The sequence below is a fragment of the Lissotriton vulgaris genome, chromosome 4_1 (genome assembly GCF_964263255.1).
Source record: "Lissotriton vulgaris chromosome 4_1, aLisVul1.2, whole genome shotgun sequence".
NCBI classification, from domain to species: Eukaryota; Metazoa; Chordata; class Amphibia; order Caudata; family Salamandridae; genus Lissotriton; species Lissotriton vulgaris.
In genome coordinates this window covers 407,782,759-407,797,046 of record NC_141691.1, presented here as the reverse complement: position 1 = coordinate 407,797,046, position 14,288 = coordinate 407,782,759, and the positions used below count along the sequence as shown (strand labels likewise).

The 14,288-nt window shown below is 49.1% G+C and overlaps 1 protein-coding gene across 1 annotated transcript in view; it reads right to left on the bottom strand.

The window, feature by feature from the left end:
• ZDHHC9 (zDHHC palmitoyltransferase 9) overlaps positions 1–14,288 on the bottom strand; it is a 245,746-nt gene that overhangs the window by 101,829 nt on the left and 129,629 nt on the right. Inside the window, exon 4 of the mRNA XM_086918808.1 lies at positions 873–1,031. Within this exon, the coding sequence (XP_086774934.1) occupies positions 873–1,031 (159 nt within the window). The remainder of the gene's footprint in view (positions 1–872; positions 1,032–14,288) is intronic.

The window sequence follows — 14,288 nt, the reverse complement described above, 5'->3', positions numbered from 1 at the left end:
CAATCTGTGCAGTTGCACTACTGATACATGAATACAATAAATATGCAAATATAGACATTCTGAACATCAAGTTAGTTTGTGACCTCTGAACTGCAGTTTTTTTTAACATCTTCAATTATTAATATTAGAATTTGTCTCACATGATTAAAGTATATTTATATTGTGTTGCCAACTACTGAGCACAAGTTAGTGTACAAGAACAAGCTTGGAAATGGTTGATGCACTTCGCTTTACCTGTAGTTCTTTGGCTATGGGTACCACCTTGTATGTCAAACTGCACAGTGACAAGCACATATACAGTAGGTTTGAAGTGAAAAAAACTATTTTCATTCTACATACCCGACTCCCAATGCGCTCTATTCAAGCTCACTAAAAAGGTAATGCTTGCCCAGACGCAAAGCAGTAGGGTCGCAGTGAGCTTTGTTCCATATGCCACCACATGAATACTAACTTCAAAGACAACATAGAGCATATGACAAAGGCTGACCCGATGTTGCAGAGTTTTAACAGTAAGTCAGTCAGCAAAACACTGAAACCAAGTAATGGATAGATTCTAACACCTTGGCTGCTATGGGTTTTCCCGCTGGGTACTGCCATTCCATAAATCCCACTTTGCATGACAAAGCCAGCTCGTCATAAGCACAGGGCAGGTAAAGCCCATGACGAGCTGGCTTTGTCATCAGCACTGAAGGGGTTAAAGGATATACATATAGCCATAAATCTTCTAACTTCCTCCACTCTTAACCCTTACTAAATAAGCTGTGAACACTTTAAGCCACTCAACAGGTGGAAACGACTAATTCTCTGACGTATAATAGTGGGGCAGCCAATGGACAACACAAGGAGTGCGATTATCATTTTAAATTGCTCACCAACACAGTTATCGCAGATGCTACAGTGCGACGCACGAGGTGGGCGGAAGATCTTGCATGTGTAACAGTACTTGAGCTTGACAATCTGATTGTTGATTTCCACATTTTTAATACGTGGTGGTGGACGCTGACCTTGAGGAACATTCCCGTTAGCTGCCTCTGAAAAACACAAGAAAGCAGTTTATTTACCGTAAGCAAAAACATATCCCAATGTGCTACAATCAAAAATCTAGTTCCACAATACTGCTACCGGAAAAAGGATTACTGCCAACTACCAGAAGTAAATGTTTACTTTAAGACCGGCCTGAAGCCAAAGTCCACCTTTGTTTTCTTCTAAAAGGAAGGACCTTGACCCTAGAGACTGCCACGAAAACGCTACCAATGGATAAGAAAAAGGCCATTCATTGTGTGCTAACTAGGCTGCAAAGAATCTGTTTTTATCAAAAATGCAGATGTCGGTGTTAAAGTCACTTATGGAAGAAGCATGAGAACATGGGAGACAAAAAGAGCACGTCAGCATTTCTTTCTCAAAATGAACAGTAAAACGCACGTCACCCAGTGGCGTAACGAAACTTGAGGGGGCCCCCCTGCAAACTACATGGAGGGGGCCCCCCTCCCATCCTCCGTGCCAGTCTAGAGCGCTCAGGCCAGCGACCCGCCATACTGCAGGGGATGCGGGCGATTGTTACGCCACTATCACCAATCCAGCCGTTGCAAGTAACACTGAATGGTGGAGTTAAAGGTTGGGCTTAGTCTGCCCGCCGGCTATCATAGGTGGCGGTCCATTCATTACAGGGTCCCTGCCATCAGTACGCCGGGGAAGTTTGCCCAATGTTATGTGGGTTTCCTGATGCCGACTCCTGTCATGATATACAACATCAGGCCCACTCATCGTTTAGTTTTGACAAAAGTGCATCCACTGCTCCTTCTCATTTCCGTTTTAAGACATTGGACAAAGCTTCAATGCAGTATTTCAAAAGCAGATGTAACCACAAAGAGCACATTTTGATAATACATTTTTATTTTTATTAGACAATAGTAATCTTAAGAGGCATTGCATAGCTTCATACACACTTTGACCCCAATTCCATCACAGTCTCTCTCTCTCTGTCAGTCAGTATCTCTCTTTCAGTCAGTCAGTCTATCTCTCTCTGTCATTCAGTCTCTCTTAGTCAGTCACTCTCTCTGTCAGTCAGTCAGTCTCTCTCTCTCTCTCTCTCTCTCTCTCTCTGTCAGTCTGTCAGCCAGTCAGTCTCTCTCTGTCAGTCAGTCTCTCTCTCTGTCAGTCTATCACTCTGTCATTCAGTCTCTCTCAGTCAGTCAGTCAGTCTCTCGCTCTCTCTCTGTCAGTCAGTCTCTCTCTGTCAGTCTTTCTGTCAGTCTCTCTTAGTCAGTCTCTCTCTCTTAGTCAGTCTCTCTCTCTGTCAGAGTCTCAGTCTCTCTCTCTGTCAGTCAGTCTCTCTCTGTGAGTCTCTCTATCAGTCAGTCTCTGTCAGTCAGTCTCTCTCTCTCTCTCTGTTGGTCAGTCTCTCTTTCTCTGTCAGTCTCTCAGTCTCTTTCTCTCTCTGTCAGTCTCTGTCAGTCAGTCTCTCTCTGTCAGTCAGTCTCTCTCTCAGTCAGTCAGTCAGTCTCTCTCTCCCAGTCAGTCTCTCTCTCTCCCAGTCAGTCAGTCTCTCTCTCTCTGTCAGTCAATCTCTGTCAGTCAGACTCTCTCACTCAGTCAGTCTCTCTCTCTGTCAGTCTCTCACGCAGTCAGTCTCTCACTCAGTCAGTCTCTCACTCAGTCAGTCTCTCTCTCTGTCAGTCTCTCACAGTCAATCAGTCTATCTCTCTGTCAGTCAGTCTCTGCCTCTCTCTCTCAGTCAGTTTCTCTCTACCTCAGCCAGTCTCTGTCAGTCAGTCTCACTCTCAATCAGTCTCTCTCTCTCTGTCAGGCAGTCACTCTCTCTCTCAGTCAGTTTCTCAGTCAGTCAGTCTCTCGGTCAGTCAGTATTCAGTCTCTGAGTCAGTCAGTCAGTCTCTACTCTCTCTCCACTCTCTCCATTCTCTCTCTCAACTCTGTCCACTCTATCTCTACTGTCTCTCTCTCCACAATCTCTCTTCTGTCTCTCTCCCTCCACTGTCTCCCTCCACTCTCTCCCTCCACTCTCTCCCTCCACTGTCTCCCTCCACTGTCTCCCTCCACTGTCTCCCTCCACTGTCTCTCTCTCCACCCTCTCTCCCTTCTCTCTCTCTACTCTTGCTCCACTCTCTCTCTCCACTCACTCTCTCTCCACTCACTCTCTCTCCACTGTCTCTCTCTACTCTCCACTCTCTCTCCACTCTCCACTCTCTCTCCACTCTCTCTCTCTCTCCACTCTCTCTTTCTCCACTCTCTCTCTCTCCACTCTCTCTCTCCACTCTCTCTCTCCACTCTCTCTCTCCACTCTCTCTCTCCACTCTCTCTCTCCACTCTCTCTCTCTCCACTCTCTCTCTCTCCACTCTCTCTCTCTCCACTCTCTCTCTCTCCACTCTCGCTCTCTCCACTCGCTCTCTCCACTCTATCGCTCTCTCCACTCTATCGCTCTCTCCACTCTATCGCTCTCTCCACTCTATCGCTCTCTCCACTCTATCGCTCTCTCCACTCTATCTCTCTCTCCACTCTATCTCTCTCTCCACTCTATCTCTCTCTCCACTCTATCTCTCTCTCCACTCTATCTCTCTCTCCACTCTCTCTCTCTCCACTCTCTCTCTCTCTCCACTCTCTCTCTCTCCACTCTCTCTCTCCACTCTCTCCAGTGTCTCTCCATGCTCTCTCCACTCTCTCCAGTGTCTCTCGGTCTCTCCACTGTCTATCTCCACTCTCTCTCTCTCCACTCTCTCTCTCCACTCTCTCTCTCCCCACTCTCTCTCTCCCCACTCTCTCTCTCCACTCTCTCCAGTGTCTCTCCATGCTCTCTCCACTCTCTCTCCACTGTCTACTCTGTCTCCACTCTCTCTCTCCACTCTCTCTCTCTCTAGCCACTCTCTCTCTCCACTGTTTCTCTCCACTGTCTCTCTCCACTGTCTCTCTCCACTGTCTCTCTCCACTGTCTCTCTCCACTGTCTCTCTATCCACACTCTCCCACTCTCCCTCACAAAGTAGTGTGCGTTCCATGGGTGTCCACAGAAATGTTTCCAGGGGGGGCACATTTTTAACTTCATCACCATCCCCCTTGTACCCTTCTACCCTCTGCCTTGCACCCTTCTTGTCCTCCCTCTTACACCTTTCTCCCCCTCCCCCCTTGCACTCTTCTCCCCCTCCCCCTTGCACTCTTCTCCCCTTCCCCTTATACCCTAGTCCACCTCCGCCATGCACCCTTTTCTACCTTGCACCATTCTCCCTCTGCCTTGCACCCTTCTCCCCTCTGCCTTGCACCCTTCTCCCCTCTGCCTTGCACCTTTCTCCTCTCTGCCTTGCACCCTTCTCCTCTCTGTCTTGCACCCTATTCCACCCCCACCTTGCACCCGTCTCTAACTTTCACCCTTCTCCTCTCTTCCTTGCACCCCTTCCCCCCTCCGCCTTGCACCCTTCTCTACCTTGCACCCTTCTCCTCTCTTCCTTGCACCATTCTCACCTCTGCCTTGCACCCTTCTCCCCTCTGCCTTGCACCCTTCTCCCCTCTGCCTTGCACCCTTCTCCCCCTCCGCCTTGCACCCTTCTCCCCCTCCGCCTTGCACCCTTCTCTACCTTGCATCCTTCTCCTCTCTGCCTTACATCCTTCTCCTCTCTGCCTTACATCCTTCTCCTCTCTGCCTTACATCCTTCTCCTCTCTGCCTTGCACCCTTCTCCCCTCTGCCTTGCACCCTTCTCCCCTCTGCCTTGCACCCTTCTCCCCTCTGCCTTGCACCCTTCTCCTCTTTGCCTTGCACCCTTCTCTACCTTGCACCCTTCTCCTCTCTGCCTTGCACCCTTCTCCCCTCTGCCTTGCACCCTTCTCCTCTTTGCCTTGTACCCCTCTCCCCTTTGCCTTGCACCCTTCTCCCCTCTGCTTTGCACCCTTCTCACCTCTGCTTTGCACCCTTCTCACCTCTGCCTTGCACCCTTCTCACCTCTGCCTTGCACCCTTCTCCCCCTCCGCCTTGCACCCTTCTCTACCTTGCACCCTTCTCCTCTCTTCCTTGCACCCTTCTCCCCTCTGCCTTTCACCCTTCTCCCATCTGCCAGGCACCCTTCTCCCCCTCTGCCCTGCACCCTTCTCTACCTTGCACCCTTCTCCTCTCTGCCTTGCACCCTTCTCCTCTCTGCCTTGCACCCTTCTCCTCTCTGCCTTGCACCCTTCTCCCCTCTGCCTTGCACCCTTCTCCCCTTCACCTTGCACCCTTCTCCCCTCCACCTTGCACCCTTCTCCCCTCCACCTTGCACCCTTCTCCCCTCCGCCTTGCACCCTTCTCCCCTCCGCCTTGCACCCTTCTCCCCTCCACCTTGCACCCTTCTCCCCTCCGCCTTGCACCCTTCTCCCCTCCGCCTTGCACCCTTCTCCCCTCTGCCTTGCACCCTTCTCCCCTCCGCCTTGCACCCTTCTCCCCTCCGCCTTGCACCCTTCTCCCCTCCGCCTTGCACCCTTCTCCTCTCTGCTTTGCACCCTTTTCCCCTATACCTTGCACCCTTCTCCCCCTCCGCCTTCCACCCTTCTCCCCTCTGCCTTGCACCCTTCTCCCCTTTCCGCCTTGCACCCTTCACTACCTTCCACCCTTCTCCTCTCTTCCTTGCACCCTTCTCCTCATTGCCTTGCACCCTTCTCCTCTTTGCCTTGCACCCTTCTCCTCTTTGCCTTGCACCCTTCTCTTCTCTGCCTTGCACCCTTCTCTTCTCTTCCTTGCACACTTCTCCTCTCTGCCTTGCACCCTTCTCCCCTCTGCCTTGCACCCTTCTCCCCTCTGCCTTGCACCCTTCTCCCCTCTGCCTTGCACCCTTCTCCCCTCTGCCTTGCCCCCTCGGCCTTGCACCCTTCTCTACCTTGCACCCTTCTCTACCTTCCTTGCACCCTTCTCCCCTCTGCCTTGCACCCTTCTCCCCTCTGCCTTGCACCCTTCTCCCCTCTGCCTTGCACCCTTCTCCCCTCTGCCTTGCACCCTTCTCCCCTCTGCCTTGCACCCTTCTCCCCTCTGCCTTGCACCCTTCTCCCCTCTGCCTTGCACCCTTCTCCCCTCCGCCTTGCACCCTTCTGCCCTCTGCCTTGCACCTTTCTCCTCTCTGTCTTGCATCCTTCTCCCCTCTACCTTGCACCCTTCTCCCCCTCCACCTTGCACCCTTCTCTACCTTGCACCCTTCTCCTCTCTTCCTTGCACCCTTCTCCTCTTTGCCTTGCACCCTTCTCCTCTTTACCTTGCATCCTTCTCTTCTCTGCCTTGCACCCTTCTCCCCTCTGCCTTGCACCCTTCTCCCCTCTACCTTGCACCCTTCTCCCCTTCCGCCTTGCACCCTTCTCTACCTTGCACCCTTCTCCCCTCTGCCTTGCACGCTTCTCCCCTCTGCCTTGCACCCTTCTCCCCTCTACCTTGCACCCTTCTCCCCTTCTGCCTTGCACCCTTCTCTACCTTGCACCCTTCTCCTCTCTTCCTTGCACCCTTCTCCTCTTTGCCTTGCACCCTTCTCTTCTCTGTCTTGCACACTTCTCCACTCTGCCTTGCACCCTTCCTCCCCTCCACCTTGCACCCTTCTTCCCTCTGCCTTGCACCCTTCTCCCCTGTGCCTTGCACCCTTCTTCCTCTCCCCTCTGCCTTGCACCCTTCTCCCCTGTGCCTTGCACCCTTCTCTTCTCTGCCTTGCACCCTTCTTCCCCTCCGCCTTGCACCCTTCTTCCCCTCCACCTTGCACCCTTCTTCCCCTCCACCTTGCACCCTTCTCCCCTCTGCCTTGCACCCTTCTCCCCTCTGCCTTACACCCTTCTTCCCTCCGCCTTGCACCCTTCTCTACCTTGCATCCTTCTCCCCCTCTGCCTTGCACCCTTTTCCCCCTCTGCCTTGCACCCTTCTCGGCCCCCCTCCTCCCCTCCTGCGGATGCCCATGGTGTGTTCTAACAAGAGTGCTTACCTGAGGGCACCATTTTGCTGCCTGTCCCTTCTCATGTGAGCTTTGCCCTGGAGAATACTCTGTCTGGGGGCCCCCACTCCCAGCCTTGTCAGGGTCCCGAGCACTTCTCTGTGCGGTATCTTGCTCTTGCTCTTGCTCTCTGAGGCCCCCCCCCTCCCTTGTCCCTGTCTCTTCTCTTCTCTTGTGGGGTGGGCCCCCACCCCATCCTTGTCCCTGTCTATTCTCTTCTCTTGTGGGGTGGGGCCCCCACCCCATCCTTGTCCCTGTCTCTTCTCTTGTGGGGTGGGCCTCCCGTCCCATCCTTGTCCCTGTCTCTTCTCGGATGGGGGCCTGTCCCTGTCTCTTCTCTTCTCTTCTCTTCTCTTCTCTTCTCTTCTCTTCTCTTCTCTTCTCTTCTCTTCTCTTGTGGGGTGGGCCCCCCACCCTATCCTTGTCCCTGTCTCTTCTCTTCTCTTGTGGGGTGGGGCCCCCACCCCATCCTTGTCCCTGTCTATTCTCTTATCTTGTGGGGTGGAGCCCCCACCCCACCCTTGTCCCTGTCTCTTCTCTTCTCTTGTGGGGTGGGACCCACACGCCCACCCCACCCCATCCTTGTCCCTTTCTCTTCTCTTCTCTTGTGGGGTGGGGCCCCCACCCCACCCTTGTCCCTGTCTCTTCCCTTTTCTTGTGGGGTGGGCTTTGTTTATGAGAGGAGAGAGTGGGGGCCGGGCTCTGTGCTGCCTCAGAGGAGCAGTGGAGACTGCTGTCTCTGGGGCCTACATCCTCTTTCTGGGACTGCCTCTGGCTCTGACTGAAGAGAAACAATGTATATTGATACTTTGTTTCTCTTCAGTCAGAGGGAGGGGGCGAGGGGCTCCAGCAGGCTGCACCTGCTTCAGACGCAGAGGGAGAGAGGCTTGCTAGTTCAGCGCAGACCTCTCACAGCTCTCAGAAGAGCTGAGGGGGCCGGGCCCCCTGGGGCCCCCTTCATTAACTGTAGAGAGTGAGGCCCCCCCGCACTGCAGGGGCTGCGGGGGCGTTTGTTACGCCCCTGACGTCACCACAAGAGAACCTCGTCATGTATTTCCTTCGTCATGTATTTCCTTCATCTCTTTATCCCGTTACTATTCACCTCTCAAGGCTGGTTCACATACTTCCTGCCTGCTTCCTGCCTTTCTTAGAAACAAACGTAGGAGCAACAGGATAAAGATGCACAACTGTTGAGGACAGGGATGTGTATTAGCTACTTAAGCATAAGGTCCGAAATAAAGGGACACTGGTGGCTCGAGATGCCCTGCTTTAAGGAGGAAACCAATAGGAGGTCTCCGCTAATAGGAACACGGCATGACTTGTTTAGTGGATAACAATACTGCTGCAATGTGCTCCATCACCGGACAACAAGTGAATGTGGGTGTACTTGTAAAGCGCACTGTGACTCCATGGAGTATCCTGTTCTGGTTTTCTATGTGAGATGGTCCCTCCAAGGGACCATCTCCAAGGTGAAACCAGGCATCCCTGGCGTCTGTGGGGGGCCGTCGTAGAGATGAGGCAAGCTTAATGCCCAGAGTTGCAGAGTGCAACTGGTTGGAGTAGGCACTGAGGCGAGAATTATCGAGTCCGTTCTGACATCTCCACGACCCTGCCGCGTCGGGAATTGAACCCTGGTCCTGGGCCGTTCTCTGCTTACGGGTCTGCCGCCTCTAACCAGTGAGCCACACCACTCCACAAGTAAACCCTAAGCACTCTTAGTGGGATCACGACTGTCACTTAAGCATAAACAAGTCATTTCATCAATAAAGAGCAACGCATTCTGCATAAATTAGATCTATAGTAGACAGCAAGTTGAGGCCAAGCTGAAGTCAAGTGCTTTTGTGACGAGATATATAAGCTAAATGTCCAGGTAGGAATCATTCAAAACAACCACTTTGCATTTATATATGTCACGTGAGTGATCACACAAGTCAATAGGGTAACCAGAGGGCTTATATCAAAAATATACTTAATTTATTTTTGATCCTCAATTTTCGTTTTTTTAAATACATGAAAGAAATTTCAGAACTGGCAACAGACAGACTACCATAACATGTAAACTGATTGATAGTCTACATACACCTTCAGCATAACATGTGGCTACGATCTACGGACCACATCAAAGTAAATATTTACACATAAAAATTCACAAATCAAATTATACAGTGAATTATACAGTGTATTGCATGCCAGGTGTTAAGCGTCGACGTTTCGGTCCATGCTGGTCAAGTCGATCCGTCGGACCATCTTCAGGACAGAGACGTTGCACAGCAATGTCTAATACAAACATAATAACAGCAATAATAAACCCTGAGGCACACGGAGACCAATATCCAGCTCAACACAAAAAACCAACAAAGTGATACCAAAACTAATGATCCAAAGAACCAATTCCAGTGTTAATTTAAACAAGTTACCATGCCAATATGTAACTCTCACCACATGCAACAAAAGGTGAACATGCGGGGTCAAACTCGTAAGGTGGTGTATCTATATCGCATGCTACAGAGAATATCAGCGAAAGAATAACTGGGCAATACTCACGATAACTAAAACGCCACACGGGTCGTTCTGCCTTTAGACCAAAACATAACATAAACAAGAATTACAGGGGGACGTTCCTAAATCATGCTTAAGGCTGCGTAACCTTACACCAATACACCCAATAGCCAAAGAGACCAACTTACAGTTAGGACTGTCGCCACGGGGTCTACAAAAGTACAGAGTAAAGCATTAACGCACTCGCCTGCACAAACAAACGTGTTACAGTCCGAAAAACAGAACAAGCCCCAGAAACGGAGCGGGTGCAAATTACTTACTGGAACAACAGCAATGCGCCGGCTCTACAGAGTCCGTGCTAGATCCCCGGTGAATACTCGGGACGCCAAGTGATCTCCACCCATAGCTTGGTAAAGTAAACTCGAGTGATGACATCCTCGCGGCCCGCTAGAGCGGCGGCCATCTTAGCCTAGTCAGCTAATGCAGTGAGCGTGTACAAAACTCAAAATTAAAACTAATAACACAAATAATAAAGACGGTTAAATAGGTGCAAAGTTCACCACACATGCTAGACGTACAACCACCATAGTGTCTGTATGGCAAATGTCGGAAACAACAACAGTAGCCAACTCAGGCTAATCATTCCTACAAAGTATTCAAATAGTGAGGAGAATAAACCAGTAGTGTCGAGATAACCAATGGAATAACAATCATCTTCAAAGATCATCTTCAAACATGTATTTCAGGCGTGAAGCCAGTCATGTAAGAGTGGCTAGAGTATGCCATTCAATAAGACTATTCAGCCCATTTTCGACTGTATCACACAACCAAATCATTTTGTTTTCCCTTTGTGCCAGTAATTTTTCGACATTGGGTCTTCTCCTTGTGCCTCTTACAGACTCAATTACATTGTGACGAGATGGCATAGCAAGTAGAAAACTCGGCCAGCGAGCACAGCTCAGAAAAGAGGACACATGAGACCAGGCACAGAAACTAGGGCTATTTAGAACACAAACTCAGACAAAAGCAGCTACGGGTTCAAGAGAAAGAAATACATATTTTTGTATGCTGAACGCTGGCAGAGGCATATAACAAAATGCATGAATCCCCATAGATCAGTACAGGCACCAAAAGCAAGGCGTAATCATGTGATGTACAATTCAATGTCAGAGGGGTGAATACATAACGGCGGCACATGGCAGGTACGTTCAAAATATGTCACAGCTCACCCAGTCCGGTTTTATCTACATACTTCGCCTTTTAATGTGTTCCTCCCATTGCAAAATGCAGGAATACCACTGCTAAAATACACCAGATAAATGGAGGATACTAAACATTTTTGGAAACCAGAGAATGGAATTTGCATTCTTTTTATAATGCTTTGGAGTGATTATATTAAAGGGCAGGAAGCCATCGGACGCTAGATCCAATATGCAAATGGAGCGATTTGTACAAATAGCACAGGGACACATACTGTAGACAGCCACATTAACCTTTATGCACAGATGCAAGAGGGCTGTAAAATGTGTAAAATTTAACTTGTCCTCAGTTGAGGCACGCTGGGATTCACAAGCCTATACATAAGGGTTATGAAAACTTTGTTATCCAAATGCCATCCTCGTTTGAAAGTGTCCGATAACATTTCCTCTTTATGATTTTGAAAATTAGGCTAATTTTGTATATGAATATATTTTATTGCCAATAATTAAAATCATTATATTCAAAATCGCAATCCAAATATAAAGAGCAGTGAATAGACCCATTCAGCTACAGTATCATTGTATTGTGTGTAAAGTCCAATGCATAGATCCGTTTAATTTCAGTGTCACAGTTCTGAAATTAGCATTTATTCCATGAAAAAGTAGGCTGCGGGTATTCTGAGCACTTTGAAACGATGGTTTTATATTGTGGAATCTACTATTGTCAATGCAGCTTATACAAGATGACATTGTGGATACGCGATCACAAAAATTAAACGTGTGCTCTGCCCATTGGTTTTACTAGATCAGGTGCTTAATTTGAGCTGGTGGTTGCAGGTGTGGCCCATCAGCCATTATTTTTGAGGACTGGCAATTATTTTTGCTCATCAGATTTTTGCCCAGAGCAAGAGAGACAAAAAACACAAAAGGAAGAGAAAGACGGGAAGACAATGACAAAATAGAAAACCAGGATGAAAAAGAATCTGAAAGAGTAACATAAAGGGGCAGGGAATATCTGTTGGTGGGTTAAAGAAAGAGGCATGAGGTGGAATAAAGATTATGCAGCCTTTGGGGGAGGGGAGGGGGGGTTTAAGTTTTAGCACCCAAACATTCAGTAGTGACGGCTGCGGCTTCTGAGCAAATCTTTGGGCACCAGTACTTATTCTATTACAAATTAAGCGTCCATTATATCACTAATTTAAATATAAAGGCACAGTGGAATAACCCACCTGATTATCAATTGCATCTATATAGGGTTTGACTTTTTTTTTATTAAATCGGTTTTATTGGTTTTTAGTAAACATTTACACAAGATGTTATTTCATAATTTCTGTATCTTGTAGTAACAGTAGATATTATAAGTCACTACACATCGGCACATGTGAATACGACAAAGGTGTTTCAGTATTGTTTTTTAGGTCTCGTAGAGAGACCTATAGTGGTGAAACCACAAAGTTAAACCATCCGGATTGCAATTCGGTTTTTTAACAGTTCACGTGAAATCCCGTGACCACAAGCACGAGCATTTCCCCACCTCAATGCTATCAGCCTCCCTCCCACAGCTTCCCCCAGCTCCCTTCTCCTCCCCCCTAATTGCTTTTTTTTTTTCACGGTCGCCAGGCCGTGAGCTGCTTCAAAGCGATCCGCTCCGCCCCCTGCTGCACACAGGGCTGGCCTCACTTCTCCCCCCTAATTGCTTACCAGCCATGTCACACACCACCATTTGCTGTGCCTCGCATCGGAGCATCAGACCTTCTCTTTCCCCTCATTAACAGGCTTCCCCGCCCCTAAAAGCTTCCTTCAGCGATGTTCTTGTTAGTTTGTTTACTTCTGTGGTGAATCATCAGGAAGTGCTTGTTTTTTAAGTGACTACAAATGTATATTACATTTTGCGCCAAAGCAGTGTTCCTGTCCCTTTTACTGATACGTGTAGCGTTTTTACACACATTGATACAGTAGTTGCTGCTGCAGTATCACAAAGATGCAGACAACGTTTTTTCCTTCTGGAAAGGAGATTGGGCGACTTTGTTTCAGGTCACCATGCAAGACAACAACAAAACTTAATACTTGCAAAAAGGCAATGCAAATGTTCTTTTGTTTCTCATTTTGCCGTAGGCGTCATTGGGGATACATAAAGCACAGGCATTTTATCTAAATTGTAAACAAACTTGTTGAGGAAAGGTTTCGATGAGAAATTAAAGGCAAGCTGATCAGGAGGAGACAAGAGAGGGTCGCCAAAAGAGGAATGTGGGGGCTGTAAACCGGACCCAAGAAACCGATCCACAGACTGGAGAGGCAGCAGGCGTCAGCAGGGGACAAGCTGGTGAAACTCACAAAGGAAATGAAGTCGCAAGGTTGGTCTTCCTTTCCCCTCCGCAGATCAAGTTACACCCCTATCCTGCTGGGTATTAGCGGGGGAAGGTGGGCCTTGTCAAAGTGCACGGAGTTCCTGCAGTCTTCAGAACAGAATATTGCAACGTGTACAGGTCGAGTATTTAGTGTTCAGCTTACCAGAGTGCCGAAGAATCAGGATATATCATCTCATCCCATCCCAATGTTTGACAAGAGAGTCACAGGGAGCCCCAACTGTTTGGAGTTAGGTGCATGAAAGGCCCCATTCTAAACTATAGTTACTTGCTTCTAGAACGTTCACGAAAATTAGGAATCCTAATAGTAAAACAGCATTTATAGCCATTAACAAAGATTTCCAATTTTGGTGCACTTAAGGAAAGGAGCTAATATAATCACATCTCAGTCAAGCTGAACTGTTTTTGCATGTTCCATCAGGTACTGTGTAATGTCTTCTGAATGAAGGCAAGCACTGTGCATCACCCCCCTTCTTTACTCTAGTACTGTACCCCGTTTAACTAGATACCAGAGCGCTGTGACCTGTTCATCACTTCTTCCAAAAACAGTCACCTTCACCGCTGGCAGTGACACCCCTGTCTTTGCTTCTAGAATCTTCTGCCCATCACCTTGTTTACACAGTATTGTCCCTTATTCACCTTTACTCCCAGTGGACCTTGCCTCACCACCTGTGCTTATACAGTGATGTGGATAATCACGATTGTACCATCTTTGCCACCAACGTTGTCTGCCATTTTCACTTTTGCTCCAATAGCTTCACCTTCCCTTCAGTGCCTGTTTCACCTTCCTAGCAGAGTACTGGATTCTCTTCAATGTTTGCTACTGCAGTACTATACCCCCTCTCCGTTACAACTAGTGCTGCGCCTGCTCCACCTTACCCACCACAGCAACTCACACACGCAACGCCACTCACACACGCAACGCCACTCACACACGCAACGCCACTCACACACGCAACGCCACTCACACACGCAACGCCACTCACACACGCAACGCCACTCACACACGCAACGCCACTCACACACGCAACGCCACTCACACATGCACTCACGCAACGCCACTCACACACACGCAGTGCCACTTTCACCCACACAGCACCACTCACACCCACGCAAGCCCACTAACACCCACGCAACTCACACCCACGCAAGCCCACTATCACCCACGCAAGCCCACTATCACCCACGCAAGCCCACTATCACCCACGCAAGCCCACTATCACCCACGCAAGCCCACTATCACCCACGCAAGCCCACTATCACCCACGCAAGCCCACTATCACCCA